This window comes from Schistocerca serialis, chromosome 12 (genome assembly GCF_023864345.2).
Source record: "Schistocerca serialis cubense isolate TAMUIC-IGC-003099 chromosome 12, iqSchSeri2.2, whole genome shotgun sequence".
Classification (NCBI taxonomy): Eukaryota; Metazoa; Arthropoda; class Insecta; order Orthoptera; family Acrididae; genus Schistocerca; species Schistocerca serialis.
In genome coordinates this window covers 87994939-88020902 of record NC_064649.1, presented here as the reverse complement: position 1 = coordinate 88020902, position 25964 = coordinate 87994939, and the positions used below count along the sequence as shown (strand labels likewise).

The following is a 25964-nucleotide window of genomic DNA, read 5'->3' as shown; positions in this document are numbered from 1 at the left end:
AATTTTCACTGTGTAGTGGAGTGTGCACTGATCTGAAACTTCCTGGCAGATTAAAACTATGTGCTGCAGTGGAACCTGTCCTGCAAGGTATGCAGACAAACTTCTGTGAAGGTCAGGCCAGAAGTAGAGCTGTGAGGATGGGTTGAGAACCTTTGGCAGGTCAGTTCGTAGAGCAAGAGCACTTGCCCACAAAAGGCAAAGGTCCCAAGTTCAAGTCTCGGTCCGGCACACAGTTTTAATCTGTCGGGAAGTTTCAAATCAGTGTACGCTCTAATGCAGAATGAAATTTCATTCTGGGAGAAAGTACAATTGATCGTGAAAATTAATTGTAACAGAGAATTTAAAGAAATAGGTATAAAGGGAGTTAAAAAAGATTACTAAAGGTAATTTTACTGATTACATGGTACAGTTATTTCATTCTGATGACACTTAAATGATTTAGTCTTTGACTATGCTGAAGTATCACATTATTTTTTGCATTAATGTGTGTTAACGAACATATTGTAAAATATTTGGAATGCCTGATGGCCCTAATCTTGCCATGATTAACAAAATGAAAAATAAGTAATAATAAAGATGTGCAGTTGCTGACTTTTGCTGTGACTTAGTACTATTAAAAAAATTATTTTATTTTTAATGACACTGTCCCATGAGCACTTCACAGTGCCATAAGATTTTTGTCAGATTTGAAATGCTAATTTGATTGTGTTGTAACAATGAAAGAACATTATCAACCAGTCTATTAATCTCCATGGAAAGTGTGCAGTTACTTCTGATTAGAAATTTGTTATACGACATGTGTAATGCAGCCTGTTAAATTTCCTCACTCTTCCCAGGTCGTCACAAATCGAGGAACGCGAGCAACAGTGAAGGTGAGAGTGGCAGTGACCGCACCGGCGACTCCTCCGACTCAGAGTCTGACGGCAGCAGGAGTAGGAGTGCGTCTCCACCCCCACGTGCCAAGCAGCGTCCCACGGTGCCGGCGAAGAAGCGGCAGGGGGGCCAGGCAATGGGGGCGGCGAGGAAGCCGCGCGGCACTGCAGGGAAGAGTACCAGGAAGCCGGTTGCAGTCTCTACGGCAGAGCTTGCCAGTATACTGCGGGATCTCGTGGATAAAGGTCAGATGGCATCTGCCGTGCCAGCATTGCCCACTCTCCTCTTTACTTGTTTTTGAATACAGGACATATCCTCATAATACTGTGATAGATACATTTTCATGCATTAAGTAACTGTTGGTCTTTTTATCGGTTGTCGATTCTCTGATTAAAGTTTGCATTAGTAAGCTTCTCTTATTCACGTAACTATGGAAAATCAACAGATGAGTGCAGGGTATCAAAATACATGTTAATTGTTACAATAAAGTAAAAACAGTGTGTTGCTTCTGTTCATAATGCCATTTATTAAGAAGAAATAGCGCCATTACCATTGTTATAGGTGTGCCTAATTATTAAGTACTTGTTTACTTTAGTTTCCTACCGGTAAATGTTTAAAGATTTGTGCACCATAATGTAAAACTTGTTTCTCATATAATGAGTACTCTGAAACAGATACCTGATAGTTGGCATAGGACCAAGATTTATTAATAAGGGTCACTCAAATAGAGACATAGTTTTGGAAAGAAGAGAGGTCAGTGCAGTTGTTGAGTATGTAACAGTGTGGGAAGGGTCTAGAAGTAGGAAAACATCTATTACTACTTTGACAAGTGAACCATTAGCTTTCCTTTAGTTGCTGCGAATTTTCCTATCATGTGTACTCACTGCCTCGACTCCAACCAGACTCTAGACTACTGTTGGTCTCGTGCTACTGTTTATAACCAAGTTCAACTCTCGATGCCCACTATGCACATTAATGCACTTTCGTTCTGCATGGCTGTTCTGAATCCTGTGAAGTGCTCATTCTTTCAGCATTTTCCAGCTCAGGTGGACATGAGTGCTGGATCTTGAGCCTTGTTTAAATTGAAACTTCCATCCCAGTTTATCAGATTCTCCAACACCTTTACTTTGTCTGATTCCTTGATTAAGCTTTCCTAGAAACTTGGGATTTTTATAATGATACTGACCTCATCCTATTTCATTTCATGATTATATTATATTGAACTGATGCAAGGAACATCAGCAACACATCCGATTAAAACAACCAAACAAGTCAGCTGTCACTGAGCAATGCTTTGAATGTAATCATAAAACGATATACGGCAATACCGGTGACATGTTGCAAACACCAAGTCTCTGATACAGTGTAATTGAAGAGTATACATAAATAACGATGAATTGTGTACTAGAAAAGGCCATCAGGGAATAGAGGATAAGAACAGAAGAAAAAGGAATTAGAAGAGTCACAACTGGGAGAAAAGGGGATAATTTGAGTTTGGATTGTCTGGCTTTTGCAAGTGGTCTGCCGTCTGTGCTGAATGGGTAATATATGCAACAATGCAGATAAATCTCATACAAGAGACAGCTTCAAAAGCAGTCCTAAATACAATGTGTGTTTAAAAAGTAAGGTGACTTTATATTTTTTTGAAAAAATATTTATTTATTTGTCAATATTCATGTTGTCCCCTTCAAAGTAATCCCCCTCTCATACAAAACACTTGTGCCAACGCTTCTTCCAATCCTCTAAGCACTTCTCATAAGCACTTTTTGCAACAGCCTTCAGCACTTGCAGCGATGCAGTTTTTATTTCCTCAATCACTGAAAATCTTCGTCCTTTCATAGGTCTCTTCAGTTCTGGGAACAGGAAAAAGTCGCAGGGGGGCCAAATCCGGTAAATATGGTGGTTGAGGCGTGATTGTCGTGTTGTTTTTGGCCAAAAAATCTCTTACAAGTAATAATGAAAGAGCAGGTGCATTGTCGTGATGCGAAAGCAATGAACTGTTTTTTCACAATTCCAGACGCTTTTAGCGTATTGCTTCTCGCATACAGCACATAACGTCAAGGTAATACTCATTGACCGTAAGACCTTGAGGCACAAATTCATGATGCACTATGCCATGGTAAACAGGGGGGGGGGGGGGGGGGGGACAGGGCAGTGAGCAAAAGTTTGACATTTGATCGAACTTGGTGTGCTTTTTTTTTCGATCTTGGCTCTCCGGCGTGCTTCCATTGTTGGGATGATTGTGCTCTGGTTTCAACGTCATAACTGTACACCCATGTTTTGTCACCAGTTACGACCCTTTTGAGCAAATCAGGACCATCATTGACGTCATTCAAGAGCTTCTGAGCAATGCTCATCGACGATTCTTCTGATCAAAATTGAGAAGTTTTGGAACAAACTTCGATGACACGCACCTCATGCCCAAAACTTCCTAAAAAATTTGATGACACGAGCCGACCCATATGCCAACATCTTCTCTTATGGTAATTCGACGCTTTTACAAAAAATTTTCACAGCTTTGATGTTATCATCTGTTGTTGATGTGCTGGGATGTTCAGAGTGAGGTTCATCATAGCATCTTCTCGGCCATCTTGGAAGAGCTTGTACCAATTGCAAACATTTTTTTTTACTGAAAGCAGACTCACCGTATGGCACTGTCATCATTTCGAGTGTTTTAGAGCACTTGATTCTATTTCTCACACAAAATTTTATACAAATTCTTTGCTGCATTTTTAATAATAATTGAAAATCACTGAGCACACCAAAACAAGTCTATCCTTTGTATCTGTCAAAAACAAACAAAGTATGCTGAAACTATGAAGATATGTTTGGGACATGTATACAACATAAAAGAAAAGATCGATAATCAAATGTATGTTATGCGCGCAATTTGAAAAGTCACCTTACTTTCTGAACAGCCCTCATATATCTTTTGAAAAAACAGAGTACATGAAAGATGTGAAGGAGGCACCGAAACATATGGAAACTTATTATGATAGAAAAAAATGGCTACAAAATTTAAATATCTATGTGAAACAATACAAGCAAATGTTTTAGACAAAGAAGCTAACCTAGGAAGGGCAAGGAAAGTGGAGGTTGCTTTTCTCCTAACAAGAAACCTCTATAGCAAGAAATCTACAGGGTGGTGCACAAAATGTGTTACCGTTTTGTTTTTGAGTATAAACTTTATTGTCGATACAATCTGAAAGAAACATTACTACAATGAAGAGCTGTCCATGGAGATTTCGTCCGTCATCGAAGCGACCTGGAAACCTGAGTGAAATGATCCGCATGTCGAAATACTCATGTAAAAACTCCAACACAGTGTTTGCAGTATGTGGCTTTGCTCCATCTTGCATGAACCACTGTGTGTTGAAGGGCAAGGCTGTAGCAAGAAGCTGTGGAATGAAAGCTGTTGCGAAGCATGCTCAAATAACGCTCGCTGTTCACAGTTTCTTCAAAGAAAAAGGGTCCAATAAGTCCATGACTGGAAATTGCTGCCCGCGCTGTAATCCTCGGAGCATAATGTTGTCGTTCATGAAGCACTTGTGGGTTTACATTTTGTTTGTTAACCACACCGTCTAAATGAAAATGCACCTCGTCTGAAAACCAAACATTGTTGAGAGTTTCTTCCCTGTCCTCCGCCCAATGAGCAAACAGTAGCCTCTGCTGCTTGTGTTCTTCAGTGAGCTTCTGTGCACAGGTCATCTTGTATGGGTACATATGGAAGTCACTTTTAAGAATGCGTTGAACGGAGCATCTGGATATTCCCAGTTGCACTGCTGCCTTTCTACACGATTTCCCGGGGCTTTTCTGTACAGCAACTTGTACCACTTCAATATTCTCCAGCGAACAAACAGGCTTAGGCTGAGGTCGCTTCGCTTCCATTACTGTTCCTTCCAGTACAGATTTGTGGTACAGCCTGTGGATGGTCTTGTTGCAAGGGACACATCGTGTGTTAAACTGTCGTAGAAAACACCTCTGAGTCACAACAAGGCTTTTCGTTTCATGAAAAAGTAACATAAATGCCAATCGTTGCTGTGTCGTCAGTCTTCCATTGTCTGCCATTGCTGCTTACTAGTCTCCTAGCGGCAGTATCGTGAATTACATGTCATTTCGTAACTCATTTGTTTTTCCAAGCTCTGCTGGGACTGCTGTAGAAATCCCAGCGGGATATCTAATGTGCGTCGTAAATTGTGAACACATTTTGTGCGGCACCCCATATTTCCATAAATGCAGAACTTCAGCACTGCAGTACTGTCTTTAAACCAGAATGTCTTTATGCGACAGAACGCCTTTTGTTAAACACAGCCAAACATCGTGTGAAATAAAAAAGAAATAAAATAAAATAGTCAGTAAAATCTTGCTACCAAAATATAAGCATGGGAAATGGAATTTAAGAAGTAATAAAGAAGTTTATGAAAAAACAGAGCAAATATCAGACACGATGGGGAAAAGAAGAGTTGCATTCTACGGACACCTAAAAGGGCTAGATGACAACAGGTTAACAAAAAGAATTTTTAATGTCTTTAACAGAAACCCCAAGACATTAGTGACGTGAATAAAGATGTTAAAGTAGATGTGAGGGAAATGTAAATCACTGAGGAAGAAATGGGAAAACAGAAAGGTGCAGAGCAAAAGTAAAAAGTTTCATGGGCTTCCAGGAGAAAACAAAGAAAAAGGTAGGTGAAGCAAGGACAGAAGAAAGATGAGAAAAACATAGGGAGAGAATGAAAAATTACTGGAAATACAAAAAGGAGAAAAGGAAGAATACATAAGTTATTTCATGTGGTCCTTAGTAGGGCAAAGGAATTACACATAAAGTGGAGGTTCAGTTTACACAAGACTTGGGGCAGCCTTTATTTTAATAATGTTTCTCTGGCCTTTGGATGTACTGGAGTTGGGAAACTCTGAAAGAATACATGCTTCAAGAATTATCAGTGCGGGCTCTGATAAGCAAAAGGGCCTTAAAGGGCATAGTTAGTGTCAGGACTTGAACTCGTCTATAAATAGCCACATGAGATCAACTGTAGCTCACAATCTGATCGGAAACGTAACAGAAAAAATTGTAGTACCTGAAGAAGATGGCTGGGTTGGTCATCAGAATATTGTGCATAAAATGGAAACAATCCAGCTGGACACCTGGAAGACCACCATTAATGAAACAGATATTACTGATATGTGTTATTAAAAGTTTATTTGACTGAATAAATGCAGTGGAACTCTGGATATGTCCATAAATGATAGTTTTTATAGTGTTAAGAAGTTTGTCAAGCACATCCATCCCCATACGATAGTTTCTTTTTGACATCTATTAGTGTCTGTAAGCTAACATGAAAATTCTCTTGCTGTCTGGTACAGTGATTGTGAATATCTGAGCTTTAAAAAATATATTCCTTATTAACTTCATGTTTCTTAGGGAACAGTAATGTTTCCAAGGTGTACATATCCAGCAGTGTTGTTATGTTAAATTTTTAAAACAAAGTCTTGCATCAATTTCTGCTGCTCTTCCCAGTCCGGGTTCTAATAGCTCTTTTTTGTATTCTAAAAATGCTCTAAACAAGAGTTACCCCAGAATACGAGTGTTTTGGTTGTGAATGAAAGTTGATGCTACATGTGTATATACTAGTTTCAGGGTACCACAGATTTCCAATTACTTGTTTTTCACAATCCCATCATTCACAGGTATGTCAGAGGCTCTGAAGTGGATATCATCGAGCCTCGAAGAGGAAGCAGTAGACAGGGAGTTGACACCTTCGGGTGATGCACTGCCGGTTCCCCTGCTGCCGATCAACGAGGCAGAGATCGTTGCCGTCGACGACCCAACGTTCCTGAAGCTGCTGTCGACACTCGCCCTCAATCCTCCAGTGGAAGGGCAGGTCAGTAGACTGTACATGCCACACTTAAAATTACAGAATTGTGCATTTATAGTTTCAAATTACTTAGTAGTTGGCTGGTATTAATACTGGACAACTACCTCATCTAATACATCAGAAACTGAATTTGAATTCAGTTTAACTTGCTGGAATGTATGGAATCAGTGGGGAAGAAATTGATGAATACATTACGATATCAACATAAAAGTTTTCTGGGTATGGTACCGCGTCATAATGTATAAAACTACTGCTGCTGGTGAAAAACCAACGTTTCGGCCACAGTTGCAGCACCTTCTTCTGGGTCTAAGAAGAAGGCGCTGCAACCGTGGCCGAAAAGTTAGTTTTTCTCCAGCAGCAGTAGTTTCATACATTATGACATGCTACCATACCCAGAAAACTTTTAGGTCAACTGACTTTGGCCGCGGAAGCCTACGCAATTACACATAACAATATGATGCTACAAAGAGCATACAAACTCATCTGAGCAGATACATCAGAAAACTTATACAATAGAACTTCATCAATCCAAATCTCTCGGTCAGAGGGAGGGAGGGGGGGGAGGCAGGAATAGCAGTAACAATTGATGATGAAATGCATTAAGTTTAAGTTCAGCCAATCGTGGTACACAAATCATGGCAAGATGCGGTTATCAAGTTCACATTGAGCTGTATACGGTTTTACTGTATTGACCCAATTTGTTGCGAATATTAAATGGCATCATAGAGGAAGAAGGTGTTAATGAACATGGGGAAAACCTTCGATGCACTGCATGGGACAAATAAATGAAAATAGTTTTAAAAAGGCTCTGCTTCTCTACTTGGAACTGAAGTGTTTGGAAAGAATCCAGATTGCCCAAATGCAGGTGTTAATTATGTAATGATACTGATGCTAATAAAATCCAGTTTCTGATGGTGAAGTTATTGCTATTGCTTCATCTGCAGAATTTGTTTATAGTGATGTTGGACAAGCTGGCAGAGTAGGCACTGAATCTGAAGATATTACAACACATACAGAGGCAACAAAATAATGCATTATTCGGAATGCCACACGGAATCAGATTTGGCCAAACTATTCCTGGGGAGATGCTTATATGATTGTGCTGCACATAAATGACATACAAGTCTTGCACAAAAGAAACTTACTAATTGTTTCAGTGTATAAAATTCACTGTCCCCCCCCCCCCTCCCCCCGCCCCCCTTCCCTGCCTCCCAAGCATCTCATCATCTCGTTAACATTTATATGTAAGTGTGTGTACATTAAAATAAAATAAATACAACATAATGTTAAAAAGGAGGCACGTATTCCTACAGGAGGTAGTATTGGTAGAAACTGGAAGAGAATTCCCTATAATTATATGTCTGGAAACAAATACCTACTGAGATATGGGCCATTTTACTTGTGATAACAGATTGTTGAATATCTTCTGTTCACAGTTGGCATTTTATTTGCATATGAAGTAGGATTCACAAGAGATGCCATAGTAAATTACCACAAGATACACGTCTGGGCTGATGCAAATCCTCTAGCAGTCGTGGAGGTGAGGCATAAGGATCATTCTGGTATCCGTGTCTGGGCAGGGATTGTCAGTGACTAACTCATATGGCCATACACTTTATCAAACAGATTAACAGGTGCTGAGTATCATCAATTTCTGTGTGACGAATTACCAGCTCTGTCGGAGAACCTCATCTTTGCAAAAAGATAACAACTGTGGTTTGTGGGCAACAATGCACCAGTCTATTTTCTACGGCTCATGCAACAGTATCTCACAGCAACATATCATGGGTGCTGGATTGGTCGGAAGCTCTGGTAGCATGGCCTCCCAGTTCATCAGACCTGAATCCATTGCATTTCTGGCTATGGCCGTGATATATGGTCAGTCCATTAACAATGGTCAATCGTTACCCAAGCGTGTGACACAGTCCAAATGGAGCCAAGTGGTGAAGGTATACCAGGGGAAGAGGAAGATTATGGATAAGAGTTGGTCTGCGTGTATAGATTCATGTTCAGGATGTTGAACAGGAAATTGACGTTTTTGTAACAGATAGTACTTTCAGCATTGGGGTCACTCGAGTTCATCACGCCCTCCTCTCGTAGCCCACAGGAGCACCGAGGATCACGTTTTTCTGTGGAGGAATTTATTCGAAATGGCGAGTCTGCTGTGGCCTTTCGCCTTCACTTTAACCTCTGTATGCGTGAAGTGCTTCCTTCTTGCACCTTAATTTTTAGGTGGGTGAACAATTTTTGCACTTACCATAAAGTGACATGAACAAAAGCACAGTCCTTGTCAAGTAGTAGTTACACCCTAAAAACCCCTAAAATGTCAGTCATAGAAGAGTGCCTGTTATTTAGAGTCTGATCTGGTGAACCAGACACCGCTCTCGAGCACTCAGAACTTCTCGTCAAAAGTGTGGTGTCACCGCCAGACACCACACTTGCTAGGTGGTAGCTTTAAATCGGCCGCGGTCCATTAGTACATGTCGGACCCGCGTGTCGCCACTATCAGGGATCGCAGACCGAGCGCCACCACAAGGCAGGTCTCGAGATACGGACTAGCACTCGCCCCAGTTGTACGGACGACGTAGCTAGCGACTACACTGACGAAGCCTCGCTCATTTGCAGAGCAGATAGTTAGAATAGCCTTCAGCTAAGTCAACGGCTACGACCTAGCAAGGCGCCATTAGTAACTTTGCATGTATCTAAAGAGTCTCACTTGTATCGCCACAATCTCCAGATGTACCAAAAAGGATGGATTAAAGTTAAGTATTCCAGAAGCTACGTACTTTTCTTTATAGCATTCATTACATATTCTGTTTCAGACCTCACTCACCCTGCTTTAACTTGGCGCGTGCCTTTCGGCTTCCTCTCATTGTGTCTAGGCTGTCTTGTCTAAACACAACAAAAAGTCTAATCACAGTCTTGAACAGACATCTAAAAATATCACCCTTACCAAATTGTGTTCATTTTAAAGCTGCTCGTAACTGACTACAATCAGTGTAAACAATCATTTATTTGTTGCTTATTTAGCCTGACCACATTAAGGCCTTAAGGTCCTCTCTCACATCACACCAGGAACAATACATAGAATAAAATATACTACATAACAATCACAATAATATATAATTTGCATTACTAATGAAAAATAATAATTGACAATAATAATAATAATAACACAAATAATGAAAATAAAATAATTGCTCATTATTTGTTACGTAACAAACTCCATAATATGATTAAGAGAAATCAGGTCATTCAGCTGTCCACAAGCACTGAAGTAAGTCAGTGATGAAAGCTGAAAATTTGTGTCGAATCAGGATGCTCAGCTTCTAGGAATGGTTGTCTTAACTGTCTCAGCCATCCAGACACACTTCCATCCAACTCAAATTCTCAACCTGTCACACACAAGTAGCACCCCTATCCCTTAGCCCCATTGCTTGCAGTATTCGCTAAGTCCCACAGGTGTTCGGAATATATGGTGTATCCACACTGAAAGTACCAAGAACTGTCCTTGCTCATATATACAAGTGTTGGAACTTTAATAGTGGCAACTATTTATTTACAGCTTGTACAAAATACATACGTTTTTCAAAGTTTCACTTACCTTCAAAGTAGTCACCAGCATTGTGTCTAACCCATTGCCAGTGATGTGGAAGTCATAGGATACTCTTAGCAGTGCCATTTGTGTTGACAGTTCGAGTGGCACGGTCTATTGCCTGACAAATTTGTAGTAGTTCTGAAGCAAATGCCATGAAGTGTTTCCTTCAGTTTAGAAATCGAGTTGAACTCACGAGGGATTAAATCAGGGGAGCGCAGTAGGTGGTATAGCACTTAGCAACCCCATCAGTCAAACAAATCAGTAACAGCTTGCACTGTACGTGCTTGAGGGTTGTCCTGCAAAATGATTGACAGGTCCTGCAGAAAGTGTCATCACTTCTGTCTCTATGCTGGTCGTAGGTAGTGTTCCAAAAATGAACAGCTGAATACAATGGCAAAGTGACACAATGGCTAGCTGAACTAGGGATGGGAAGAATCAACCAGTGCCAGTATTTTAGTTCTAAATAACCGGTATTTTTCAGTACCTGTATGATTTCGATTACAACAGTTCTTTTTACTTTATACTAATAACCAGGTAATAACCAACATATCAGTTTGCCATAGCAGCACTGCTAAACTTTTTGGTTTAACATTTTTTTTAAATGAGGAGTGTTTATTCATAAAAATTTTATAGGAATTGGCAAAAGCAATCAGCACTGTTTTAATAACAACACGTACAGTTAGAAACTAGCATCAAACACACATCAGAATCAGTACAACATTGTGGAGTCAGTAATGTACCTGCTGCTGTGTGGAATGGCCTATTAGATGGTACACATGTACATGCAGTGTTAATAGCAATTTAAAAAAAATGAAAATTGATTATTTCATAAGCTGGTTATTTTGAATGGTTTTAAGTCAGGTTAAACTGGAGATGAAAAGAACCAGAGTAACTGAAAACCAGTTGGTTCAGTGATAAGCACCACTCTTATACTGAACTATTCCGCAGCAGTGGCAACTTCACAGTATTTCTACATCTCTTCATAGATGCAAACCAGAAACCGTGTTTTGGGGATTGCACATTATAGGCCTTTTCACCATTGCGAAGGTATTTCCACAGAAACAAAGGTCACTGGGGTAACAAACCAAATAAATCATAATTACATTATTACTCTGTATCAAACCACCAGAGACCATGGGTCTCTTACACCAAAGTACTCAGAAAATATTCCTGAACAACACCCAACATTTTGTTGATAAAGTTTGAGAGTGTAACCCGTACGAGGTGAGCAGAAAGTAATACCTGTATATTACTTGAAACTGTGCTGTTTGTAAACTATCCATAGCTGCAAACATTCAGGTTACTGTTAGTATGTGCCAGTTGGGAGATGTATAAAACTAGTCTTTTAATTACTGTCTGATGTGACGTAGTGGTTAAGGAGGTGTACTCATATTTAGGATTGTGGTTGAATCTCTTCATACCCAACTTAATTTAGGTTTATTGTGGCTTCTTTAATTGTTTTAAGACAAATGCTTAGAACATTTGTACAATAGACCTCCCCCATTCAAGCTGTCACTGTGCGTCAAGTGGCGTTGAAGCTGATGAGAAACAAAACTCTTTTAAGTCTAACTGTTTTCACCTTCCCTTGAACTAATGCTCATTTTTTTTTTTTTAAACCCGCAGGAAGTTTACTGGCGCATTCCGGGAGAACTTAGCAGCGCTGAGTTGAGGTCGAGAATAGCAGTGATAAACATGGCAGTTGAGGGGCGACTACCTCCAGAGGGTGAAAGCCAAGGTAAGGTATGCCTTTAACATAAGAGAATGTGTATAAGCTGTGTACGTACTGCCGAACATTGCAATGAGCCACATTGTGGGGACTACCATACAATCTCACGAAGGTGGAGCAGCTGCAAGACACTGGATTCAAACTACGAAAGAGCTGGTTTCAGGCATCTTCCTGACAATAGCCTGGTTAGGGCAGTTTCATTCATATTTAGCCTGTATTAGGATGGTTTCAGTTATATTTAGCCTGGGTTAAGGTGGTTCGATTCATGCAGTCATTCATGTTCCATAGATCTAATCAAGAATAACCTTCAAGGGTGTGAACAAGTTATGGTAAGCTGTTGCTTCACCGTTCAATATTGACTTGATTTCAGTCATATTTTTTATTTTAATTTTATTAATAATTTATTTATTTCAATCAAAACAATTGCCACTACCTCTTGTCAGTACATAGTGTCTAGAGAACTGTGGTATTTCATTGCGGACACGAACTATAGGTAATGCGATTGCTAGGTTATAAAGCCAGATATTCCTTTATTTGGCAAAATGGAGGAAAAGGTTTAATAGTAGGAAATTAAAGGTATGAACACGTGAGCCTGCTTTTACATTTTTTTCATAAAAACCATGAGAGACAAACATTTTTTGGTGCAAATTATTTTATTATTTGCCTTTAAAATTTATATTAATTCTGACTTTTTTTCTAACTCCGATGTTAGAACCTCAAAAACATGGTGTTGGAAGGATTCAGTATCTTCCTGAAGTGATGCCACTCACTGTCCTGACATTTTTGTTTGACATTAGTCATTGACAGTTGATCCTCTACGTACAAAATTGTAATGCAACAGATTGCAGATAAATGGGCAGAAACACCCATTGTTGTGTAATTACAAGACTTTGAACAGTCACTGGAAGTGATCACGTCAATCGAATGTACAGGAGTGTGCAGACTGAGCATTTTAAATTGTAAAGAGCACATGAAACATTCCTGAAAAGTCAAATGCCAGACTGAGATTCATTGGGAGTACCCTCAGGAAGTGTAGTCCATACACAAAGTTGGCAGCTCACTTGACCAATGCTTGAGTATTGCTCACCAGTCTGGGACTTGTGCTGGATAGTATCAATTGAATAAACGGATAATATCCTAAAAAGAGCAGCACATTTCATCCAAATGTTCATTTAGTAAGCACAAAAGCATTACAGAGACAGCATTACAGTGGCAGACTCCACAAGAGAGGCATTGTGCATCATGAAATGGTTTGCTATTAAAGTTCCGGAAATGTACATTCCTAGGAAAGTCAACAATATGCATGTCTCATGAAGAGACCATAAATGCAAGATTAGACAGGTGCAATATCACCCTGAAGCTTATCAACAATTGATTTTCTAAGGACTTCTGTACATGAAGCGACTCAAATGTGACCCATTCCCAACGCGGTTTGGTAACTGGTCGATTGCACATCAATTCCTGTGTAGCTGAACAGGGCTCCACATATAGAGCAGCTGTATAGTGACTCATCAGTAAGTCATTTGCAATGCATTGCCAACCAGTTGCCAGCGACTTGGCGTCTGCATTGCCAAGTGATCTGAGTTGTATATGGTCCTCGGACACAAGTCAGTATCGGTTTAGTTTGAAAATGAATGGGCAGACTGTGAACATTAACTTTGTGCAGGAAGTGGAATTACATTCTGTTTTATTCTGCTGAAAGCTTCCAGACTACTGCAGGAGGAATTTGTCAGAGAGAGCATGGTGCGGAGAGAGAAAAGTTTCCAGTACGTCATTGCAAGTAAACATACATAAAAATGTAAACCAAACTGGCACTCTTCTTCTGTGTGTCTTGCAGCACTTTTGTTGTTCAAAAAATTACATAGTTTTGTGCAAAAGACAGATTTTCATGTACAACTTATTTAAGGATCACAAACCACCTCCTCCCCCCCCCCCCCCCCCCCTCGTCCTCCCCCCGTCCTCCCTCCCGTTGTGTATAAATCTCATGACGTCTTGGTTTTCAAAATGGAAGCAATCATCAACAATTTAATTTGTGAAGAAATTATTTTGTGTTGTTTCTCCGAAAACAAACGATGCTCAAGTGCAACAAGCAGTACTCCCTCTCCTCCATGCTCGCACACTTTTAATGGTGGTTTGTCATTTCAGAGTTGCACAGTGTGTGGAACTTCGTTGCCAGCCAGGCTGCAACCAGTTGGCGATTTAGATTATTTGCACTTCACATTCAGTCTAATTCGCCCCTTGTATGGATGGCCTAGCAGACAACTGGCAGGTGTAAAAGGCAGAGGAGGGAATGAATTGGTACACAGAGTACCCTCCGCCACACACCATAAGGTAGTTTGTGAAGTACGGAAGTATATGTAGGAAAAGGCGACATTAGGCGATAAATCAGGAAAATATGGGCAGTGTGATGTTGATCTAATGTTTTTCTCCATGAATCAATCATTTCTTTGATGTGCAGTGAGACAGCTCGCGTTACCACGATGAAGGATACAAGATGGACTTGGACAGGATATGTGATTGGTGTAAAGAATGGCAGCTAACTCTAAATATAGATAAATGTAAATTAATGCAGATGAATAGGAAAAAGAATCCTGTAATGTTTGAATACTCCATTAGTAATGTAGCGCTTGACACAGTCATGTTGATTAAATATTTGGGTGTAAGATGTGGTTCATCTGTAAAGGAGACCACTTATAAAACACTGGTGCGACCTATTCTTGAGTATTGCTCAAGCGTTTGGGATCCCTGTCAGGTCGGATTGAGGGAGGGGATAGAAGCAATTCAGAGGCGGGCTGCTAGATTTGTTACTGGTAGGTTTGATCATCACGCGAGTGTTATGGAAATGGTTCAGGAACTCAGGTGGGAGTCTCTAGAGGAGAGGAGGCGTTCTTTTCGTGAATTGCTACTGAGGAAATTTAGAGAACCAGCATTTGAGGCTGACTGCAGTACAGTTTTACTGCCGCCAACTTACATTTCACGGAAAGACCACAAAGATAAGATAAAAGAGATTAGGGCTCGTACAGAGGCATATAGGCAGTCATTTTTCCCTCGCCCTGTTTTGGAGTGGAAAAGGGAGAGATGATGCTAGTTGTGGTACGAGGTACCCTCTGCCACGCACCGTATGGTGGATTGTGGAGTATGTATGTAGACGTAGATGTAGAAGAATGATGTAACATTTCCTATTGTTTTTCCTTATTTATCAATAACTTATAGCCATTCAGTATTAACTGTTCCTCAGTGGATGGGAAATGTCCAGTGCTTCGCAATTTTTTTTGTAAAACACTTTTGTTGGTTCAAGTTCATCTTGGGATACCCAAACAGTTGATTGCTGCTTATTTCTGGCTCATATGAATAAATCTGATTGTTGTCTTCGGTGAGTATGGTATATACAGAATTTGGATATCTTCAATTAAAGTTTTTGAGTAATTTCTTACAGCAGCTGCTACGAGTCTGTTTTTTGGCATTGGTCAAACAGTGCAGAATGTATCAGGAAATGTCTTTGATGTACTGGTATGTGCAATACGCCTAAGGATGCCCCCATTTCACAACCGTATGCAAATCCTCGTCAGTAGTATTGTGCTCACCATCAGTAATTTTACAGACAACCATATTGTGCTTTCAACACTGGAGGAAACACAACTAAGACGAATTTCTGTAAACCAACTGTAAACAGTATTTACTGAAGGTGAATGACTATCAAAAGTTTAAGGGAGCATTTGAGACTTCATTGAGTCAGGACTTCATGAAAATTATTAAAAAATAAAGCATCCGACAAAGAACATTCACTTTGAATTTTAATTTGTCATAACAGTTTCTTTAAATGCTCCAGAAAAAACTCCACACCTGTACCTGAGACTGACTAAAAACACAGAAGCAAAATCTGTAAAACTGCTTGGTATACATATTGATCCCAAACTAAGCTAGTAACCCCATATTAATCATGTCTGCAGAGAGATATCAGGGGGATGCTTTCTCATATGGAAATTGTGTGATCTAGTGAGAAACAAACATCGTAGGACAGTTTACTTCGAATTTTTCAGTCTCGCATATCTTACAGGCTGTTGTTATGGCATCACTTGTGTCATGTCAGTGATGTACTACCGATTTAGAAAAAGATGCTATCAATACTGTTTAAGGTTGGTCCAAGGGAACATTGCCATCCTTCATTTACTAATGCCAAAATAATGACAATGATAAATATTTATATCTATCCAACATTGATATATTCTAAAAACAATATACCAGAGCTAAAAGCCATATATTGTCATGATACGGAAAACAAAAAGTGTGTTGACATTCCCAAACATAAGCTAACATAAACAGGCAACTCTACAGAGTGAGCAGTTTGAATTTTTTTATAAGTTGCCACATTCTGCAGTCAATATACCTTTCAGTGATTTTAAGAGCAAGTTGTATAATTAGTTAAAAAACAATCCAGTCTACAGTTCAAGAAAATTCTTGGATACTAGTAGTGTAGAAATTGAATTTTAGGATTATGTCACAATTCTGGTTAATATAGGGTAAGTTATCTGTACATGCAATGTGAACAATAGTTAATATAGTGATTGATATTGTACCATCCCCTAAATATAAAGCCCATTGCGCCACATGTGGTCAGTGGCTTATAAACTGTCTGAATCTCAAATAAAAACATCTACTTGGCCATTGTTTCTACAATAACAAATAGTAATGTTGCATGTCTATAGTGCCATCTAGTTAAAAAAGGCCATACCAGAGTTATCCAGAAGCCTGTGTCTAGTAAGACGTGCAAGAAAGAGGAGGAAAATTGGTAATGAAATGATAGCAACAGGTCCTTGCAATGTTGAAATGGCATTGCCATCACTTTGATGAGTAATTACCAAATCTGTATTCCTATTTTTCTATCTTTTCTGTTGTACCCATTGAAATGAAATGCCCTCTTTCCAGTATGCTTATTGCATTATTAAATTAGATTTTTAAGTTTTTACTGTTTTTCTTACTTATTATTTTTAAAAATAAATATTCAAGCTACCGTTGCTTATATTTTCTGTTGTCTTAAAAAAGTATTTGTATTCTATTGTTTTCTGTCACTTTTAGCGAATGAAGAAAGTGCCGTACCAGGAAATAGCAGGGAGGATGGGGTGGAGGTTGACAGCCAGGAAGATGTGGGGGCGTGGCTGGCACAGAATGTCCTGCAGGGCTCCGGCGACGAGTCTGCAGGCGAGGAAGTAGCACCCCCACTTGTCAATAACTACATGACTCCCTGGAGCCAGAACATGCGGAAAGCAGCGAGGGAGGCTGCACTGGCAGAGAAGGGGCTAAGGTAACGCCGTCGTTCCTGTCTTGTGCTCGTTGTCATTTACCACAGAGATCTGAAGAACATGACATTTTTCTCATTGGTGGACACCACAGCCACAAATTTATTGAATGAAGGCTGCTAGTTTACACCCCTGACGCAAATGTTATTTGACCTTGTTATTTTGTGTTTTGGGGTGGGGTGTATAGACCTGTCAGGCTGTTGTGAGGACATATAGCGTGAAGCCATGATGTGTACCATATTTACCTTAGTATAAAATGACACACACACACACACACACACACACACACACACACACACACACACACACACATACACTTTGTAAGAGGCACCTTGAGAAAAAATTATTTTTTACATTTTCTAACTAACCAAAATTATGAACTGTTTCATTGAGGTAAAGAGGTGCCACAACGTTAGCATTATACCTATTCCAAACTTATGGCATTTATTGATTGTGTACATTTTGATAATAGTAAGATAAATAAAATAAACAAAAATAAGTGGTTTACATTAATTTTGGACCATTTCTTTTCTATCTTGTTTGCTATCTAACCCTGTAGTCTGTGATATTATTATTTTTAGTCGTCATCATCCTGATAGCAGAGCTCAGAAATTTATATCTTCATTGTCACAAATATTTGGCTGTTTCTCCCAAATATGCTGCTATTCCTTAGGTTGTTGTAACGCTGAGACCTTAAACACAACTGTTTTTCCTGATTACACATTGGTCTTCGTTTCTGTACTGATATGAGAATGTTACAATGTTTCTTGCTCCCAAACATATTGTCTGCCTGAGCTCTCTCATTTGCTGTGTAGAACCAAGCGACACACTCTCTTGCATTCCCATGATACTTCACGGTGAGTGTTAACAATGTGGCAGCACATAAGTACACCACTGGCCCCTATATAGACTTCTACCATCTTCTGCAGAAATGCATGCTATTGTTGAGTATTTGTTCAACTTTAAAGTCAGTTCAATTCCGACTACAAAAGCATTGAGGCAAACTGCAGTTTAAACATGATACATGTTCACTAAAAAGCCAAACTACATGGTATAGATTTCCATGGTTGGAAACATGACAAAATTTGCTGCTCACTCATTACTCAGCGCCCCGCAGTCATCCTAGCTCTCATCCGAGCTGGTGTCACTGTTTCCTTTCCAACCTTTCCATTGTGCTGATCTTGAGTGACTGTGAAAAACAGACTGCGATATCTTCTAGTGTGCAGCTCATATGTAACAACACCAACTAATGCAATAAACAAAAGATCACAATTACGATTCTGTGCCATTCTTGAACTTTTGCTCCTCCCTTGATCTTCTGACGTCTCTTGGTACTGTATCGACAACTGGTCTTGCTGCTGTAATTTACTCTCACAATAATAATTACAGTCAGTTTAATATGATCTGTTTCCTGTGTTAGACATTTCATTCTGAATTAATTTTCCTTTTTGTTTCAACTGAATGTCACTGTCATGTTCTAAAGCTGATTAAAAGCTGGTAATGTTTTTACCTGATATTTGTGACCAAATTTCTCATTTTCCATCTCCATAGTTAATCATTGCAGTCTCTCGTAACTAAATAAAAGAATGGTCTGTGTTCTGAAACAACTAATGTTTTTTGACGACAACATTTCAGTTTTTGAATGTCATCTTTATGTAAAAGCGGCATTAATGTTTATATATGGTATCCATACATGTACAAGAACATTTATTGCAAACCTGTTCTAATATAACAAAAGTTTGTAAGATGATAGACTTCCTCCTTTGTTTCACATAACTGTCAAATTTTAATCAGATCAATTAGCTGTTGTAGTGGTTGTTTCACAGTTTCTCGCACATCTCCTGCACTAGTGCTGCGTGAGTCAGTGTCATGCTGTTGTTCGAACATCAATACTGTATTGAGCAATTTTGCATATCAGGAAATCTCAGCCTGTTGGGACGCGAGTATTGTTTGCTGGGACCTACCCTTCCAATCCCCTCAAAATAAATATGCTACTCACCATATAGCAGAGATGCGGAGTCACAGATAGGTGATAGGCACAACAAAAAGATTTTCACATTTAAAGCTTTCAGCCAATGGCCTTTGTCAACTATAGACACACATACGCACGTGTGCATGCATTCGCACGCACACACACACAAGCGAGCGGGCAAACGCTAGTCACACACGACTGCAGTCTCAGGCAGCTGAAACTGCGATTGCGTTAGTATGCATGTATGTGTCTATAGTTGACAAAGGCCATTGGCTGAAAGCCTTAAATGTGAAAATCTTTTTGTTGTGCCTATCTGTGACTCAGCATGTCTGCTATATGGAGAGCAGCAATTTGCCTTCTCATAATATTGTTACATTTCATCCTGGATTTTCCATAGTCAAAATAAATATGCATGAGATGTCATTAGACAAAGCTTCATCTCTAAATATAAAATGACCCCCATAAATATGAGACTACTCCTGAATATTGTTCTAAACAACTTAAAAAACTGATGTCAGCAGCAGTAGTTTAATCTGCAAATATGAGTCTACCCTGTATTTTTGGCCCCTGGCGTGTATAGACTGCCGTGCAACACAGTAGTGGTATCAGCAAGCTGTATTAATCTGTTTTGCAGAGGTTAGACATATGGGTGGCCATGACTAAAGTAAGTTTGAGATGGATACAGGAGGGGATGGACAGCGAGAGGGGGCAGGAGGGGACTAAAATGCTAGAGTAAGTGAGTGTAGGACTAGGGGCAGGAGGAAGTGGGTAGGGGGATATGGATCGAAAAATGGAGGCAGCAGGATATGGATAGGGAGATGGGGGCAGGAGGATATGGATAGGGAGAATGGGGTAGGAGGATATGAATAGGGAGATAAAGGCAGAAGGATATGGATAGGAAGATGGGAGCATGGGGGAAGGAGGATATGGATAGGGAGATCGGGGCAGGAGGATATGGCTTAGGCAAGGGTCCCCTTACTTTCCTCTGATGGAACACTTTGAGAATCAAAGATCTTTTTTATTTGGCGATTATGTGAATTTTAAATCATAATTAATAATAAAAATCACATCATTTTAAGCAGTAATTAATAGTGTCAAAATGTTAAAAAAAATTTGCCACATTATTAATAGTTTTTTGCGGAGCACTTATTCATTTCTCACAGAACTCCAGGAACACAGTTTGGGAAACCCTCGGATAGGAGAGTGGGCAGGAGGACATGGAAAGACAGATGTGGGCAGGGAGAGAGGAGCTAGGAGAACATGGACAGAGGGGGGGGGGGGGGGGGGAGAGGAGGATAAAGGGAGAGTGAAGGGGGAGGGAGGATAAAGGGAGAGTGAAGGGGGTGGGAGGATAAAGGGAGAGTGAAGGGAGAGGAAGGATACAGGGAGAGTGAAGGGGGAGGAAGATAAGTCAAAGTGAGGAGGTGAAGTAATGGACAAGAAGAGAGGGGTATGAGATGGGGAGAGAGGCAGTGAGAAAAGTAGGAGATGGATGAATAGAAGTGGGAAGAACAGGTGGACATAGAGACGGGGACAAGAGGTTGGCACAGAGGGGGAGCAGGAAGAGATGCGTGCAACGTAGGCATCAAAGTGCGACATATGTGTCAAACATATTTTAAAAAAAGAAAAAAGAACACTGCAATGCTGTAGATGAAATATATAATCAGTTGTTTATTTCACCAAATATTAGCATTGATGACTGATCCCACTTAATGGAAATTTAAAAATTGCAGAATATGAAATCCACACATAACAGTGTAAAAGTATAAGTGACAGCACAAGACTGCTCTCAAACACTGTCAACTGACAGCCGCTGAGGCTCATAGTTCTGCTATGCGGGTGATATTCTGTTCCCATAAGAGTGTAGAGTTCAAATGCACAAAGTCTGAAGCTAACTTGTACCAAATTTCATAATATTCAGATTGCAGCCTTCAAATCTATAGTCAGTCATGAGGTCCTCTAGAGGGAGTATCATAAGATTTCCGTGACAGCTGTGGCGTATTTGTTTCAAGAGAAACTAGGAAGTTCCATGTGGCTCTTTTTACCTGTTGACATTTCCATAATTTTAATGAAAAATGACAAAACATACAAATTGTTTTTATTTCTGAAACTTACAACGCATCACACTATGTATAGGGTGCTCAGATTATGTACTCTGTGCTTGCATTATGGCTCTGTAGTGAACCAGTCTCTCTTCATGTTTTGGTTTTGCCAATTTACGTCACGTGCTATATTTGACAACAAACGTTGTTTGTCAGTTTTGTATGGACATCATTATGTGGTATGTATTTCCTTTTGTTTTGTTGCTTTACTTGTTTTCAACCAGTTGAAATGCTATGTCACTGTCTTTTTCTCTCCCCCCTCCCCGCCCTGGTACTCTGATAATAAGCTTTGCCTGAATAGCATCAGCACAATAAAGGACTTAGTACCATCTAGATCTCCTTCATTTCAGTAGCATATAAGCATTCTGACACGTTTCACATCATTATGGAATGTTGTATTCATGATCTACGGAACAAGTATTAATATAATATAATGTAATGTAAGAACAACTCCTTACCTACATTAAAATGACTTCCATAACATATGAATAGATGAAAGTTGAATACCATTATTCTTCCTCAACTAACAGATCCGTCACATAACAAGTGCTGCTGTAAGGCAGATTCTTGAACTAGTGTTGCTACCTATCATTTAAGACAAAAAAGGGGTATTTGTTGTATTTGAGCTGCATAGCCTGGGACCTGTTTCTTACTGTGGGCCAATGTTACCTGCAAAGGACGAATGTTTCCCCAGCTCACGGTAGCTGCTGTTCTTGTAATATATCCATATAAAGTACTCTAGAAGTAAGTGCCATAATTATCAGTATGGGTAGATTAGCACTAGTCACAGTTTAGCATACTTTACATAAGTTTCCAGGAGCAGTTTCTTCTGCTGGGTGGCTGTAACTAAACTGACAGTCTTCTGAGTGCTGCAGTGCAGGCTTTTTTTTAATCACAGAATGCTGAAATATGGTAGGTATGTTAATTAATCTGTGTGCTCTGTTAATTAATTCATGTGCTCGCAGAGTTTGCTGAGAAAAATAATAGCTCCACTTTCTGTCACTAGATGAAAATATGGCACTTTAAGCTGTCAGAATGTAGTGTGAGTGTAGGAAAAGAGAAGGAATGATGAAACACATGGAACACTGGTTCTTGCACATTAATTAGAATATGGCCACAAATACGTGTGTTCTGTGTGGCCTCCCAACTCAGTGACGTGTAACACAGCACGCTCGGCAGTTGCTCGCAGCGTACGGTATGTCATTGTATGCTATCCTTCAGATCAGGATGAGTTCAAACACATCCCTGAGAGACACAATCTTTCAGTTGTACCCAAGGCCAGAAATTACCTGGATTTAGATCAGGCTTCTGGAAAGACACAAATCTTGAAATTGCCTAGAGCTGATGTGCTCACTACCAAAGGATTCTCGAAGCAAATCTTTCACTTGGCAAGTGACATGTGATGTCGCCTCATCTTGCACGAAGATAAGGATGGACACAGTTGCATACTTGCAAGATGGAGTCGTGTTGCACAAAAAGGTCTTTATAACGTGAAGCTGTCACTGTACACCCAAGAGGCCTGCAAGGTGTCATCTCCTCAAACAAAAATGGACTGAGAATGATGGAGCTTCTGAGACCACACCACACAGTAAAATAACCTGCGTACAGTGAATATTCCTGTACAACTTGTGGCGGAATAGAACCCCACATGCAACAGTTTTGTGCATTCGTGGCACCGTGCAGAGTAAAATGGGCCTCGTCCTTCCCAAGAATATTCCCGGCCACACGTCATACATTTCAGTGTGTACCAAAAAATGAGGGGCGTTTTAGCCTATATTGGCTTAATTTTGTACACATTCTGAGTCTCATAGGGATACCAATATGAAATGTGGCGCAAAATCTTTTGAAATGGTTGACCACGGGAGTGACAGTTCCTGTGACACAGCTCGAGCAATGGCTGCAGAATTTGAGGTGTATGCTGCACAGTTGGCTACAGCTACAGCAATTTCATCAGTAACTGCAATGATAATGGGCCTCCTCACTCTCCCTGCTGCACCATCTGCCTTCAAATTTCTCGATCATATTCTGTAGCCTCTTTGCAGCTGTTTCTGCCTGCAATATTCTCGCAGTGCAGCACTGCTGCTGCCGTCCTTTTAAAATAACTTCAACACGAGTGCACGATCTTTCTCCTCAATAGCCTTTGTGTTTAGTGTAGAAAACCTTAACTCTTCTTAATCCTTTACACCAACAGGCACTTCACAAAAGAAATCAACACGCGTCGCCAAATGAGAAACAGCATACTGACGTCGAAACAGGAAACACGTCGTATTCTGACTGCTTACTGCACCATATTTGCATCTGATGGCAGACAGAGGAACTATTATTTTTGCATTGTACTCTACAAGCACGCCGATTAATACATAGCTGCAGTGTTTCAGTGTCCTGCAACGTATAGAGCCCGCACTGCCTGTGAGTTTAGTTACAATCACCTAGCACAACTTGACTCTTTTCATGTACCTAAAGACTTTCCTTCAGGATGTGAGTGATGTGAACGAATGACTGAAGCAATTTATTCTTCATAAAGAGGATTATTAGACATGTCTGCATTTAAGGAGCACAGGAGGAATAATCAGTGTCTGCCAATACAGACATTAGGCACTATGTTGGCAATATAAAATGCCTTGCATTATGGCGGTTAGTATTTTGTAACCTGAGACAGAAAGAAGAAAAAAAAAAGGCAGCTAAGTATAAAGAAGCAATAAGGTATTTTACAGAACTATATTAAAGCTATCAGATGTTATACATGAAATGGGTCATAAAGGTTTTCTAGTTTTGGAGTAGTTACCATTAAAATAGGTTCTTGTGTGCAAAATTTTAATTTGATGTGAAACTTCGTTACTGCACCAGAGAAAGAAAACTCCTGTTGAAGGAAAACTTTTCTAGGTGCTTGTTTAAAGCTTTGTGGCAATTGTAAACATTGGTAAATAATAAATAATGATTATATCATAAAGGTTCATTATTCACAAGCAGGTTCCCTCATAATGCTGCTCTTAATAATGTTAATACGTTCTAATGTGTATTTCTTAAATAGTTTAAATTGTTAATTATCTCCTAATTGTGTTACTGCCCTTTCCGCCCCTCCCCCCCCCCCCCCCCCCCCCCACACACACACACACACACAAAGTTAACCTTAATAGACTCCAGTACATAATTCTATAATACAGATTTTATAAAGCCATATTCTTTCTACAGGCAGAGTGGAAAAGAAATTCCTTCATCGCGTGCTGGCGGAAAGAAGACTAGAATCCGCATAGCATCAGATTCAGACTCTGATTCTGATGTGCCGTTAAGCAATTTTTCTGACAGGGCTTCAGCATTACTGTCAGGAAGAGAAGAGCCTGGAGACATTGCAAGAGACAGGGAGGACAACAAGGAAGCCTCGGGAAGCACCAAACATCGCCAGGGTAAAAGATCGCGACTGTCTTCAGGTTCCGACACCGCTGCCAGTGTCCCTCCAATGGGATCGGGAACGAGCAGGGAGCCAGAACAGCACGATGTGTATGAAACTGGCAGCCAATCATCAAAGCAAGATGTGAGGCACAGGAAACGCAGGATCAGAGTATCCTCAGATTCGGAGACAGAAGAAGCTACACCTCTTTCTGCTTTGATGGTACCTGGTGAAGAATCTGCTGCAGCAAATTCTCTTGAAAGTGGAACAAAGCAGAATGGGTTTCTAGATTCTGATTCGGACAGTGATTTGCCAAGGGGTGGAGGTGAGAATGCTACCTCTGAAACTGCTAAGAGGACAGCACATACGGACTCTGATGAAGAAGGTAGGCAAGTGAAGAAGGTTCGACGGGCTGTCATAATTGATGACGACGATGACTGAACAAACTTGCAGGTATTTGAACAGTGCATTGTGACTGATACTTAACAAGAATTATGACTGCATCCAATGTGAATTTTGATCATATCTTGTCAGATATTTAATTGTATCTCATTAACTTCTTTGTATTTAAAAATTTCTATCGTTTGCTGCAAGTAGTATTTATATATTCTGATGAACCAAGGAAAGCAATACTCATGCTGCCTTGTCATAGTAACAAATGATGTGTTCAGCTATTCAGCAAGATGCACCTTTAATAGTTTTAAATTTTTCTATAAAAATCTGTCTTATAATAAGATGTCACTTCACAGATGTCATCACTATTGCCTGTAATTTTTAATTTCCTCATGTTGTCTGTGTTTCATTAAAAAAAAATGAAATAACTGTGTAAATCAAACAGTGGTAAATCCAGCATTGAATAATGATGGTATTTTGAAAAGGATAGATTGCTACACACCATATAAAGGAGATGATGAGTTGCAGACAGGCACAACAAAAATAGTGTTACATGTGTGAGCTTTTAGCCAAAAGACCTCCTAAAGTAGAACACGTATACAATCACCCAAGCACAACTCACACACGCGTGACCGCTGTCTATGGCCACTTGATCACTTCAAGTTGTAAGATTGCAATGATAGTTTAGGATTCATATTGATATTTGCTATTCAGTTTTCACTTACACCACTGCAAGTTTCTA

The 25964-nt window shown here is 39.9% G+C and overlaps 1 protein-coding gene across 1 annotated transcript in view; it reads left to right on the top strand.

The window, feature by feature from the left end:
* LOC126428133 (protein timeless homolog) overlaps positions 1-25647 on the top strand; it is a 483403-nt gene extending 457756 nt beyond the window's left edge. Inside the window, exons 24-28 of the mRNA XM_050090036.1 lie at positions 837-1118; positions 6559-6752; positions 11968-12079; positions 17147-17372; positions 24634-25647. Coding sequence (XP_049945993.1) covers positions 837-1118; positions 6559-6752; positions 11968-12079; positions 17147-17372; positions 24634-25270 — 1451 coding nt within the window. The 3' untranslated portion in view covers positions 25271-25647. The remainder of the gene's footprint in view (positions 1-836; positions 1119-6558; positions 6753-11967; positions 12080-17146; positions 17373-24633) is intronic.
* The last annotated feature ends 317 nt before the right edge of the window (positions 25648-25964 follow it).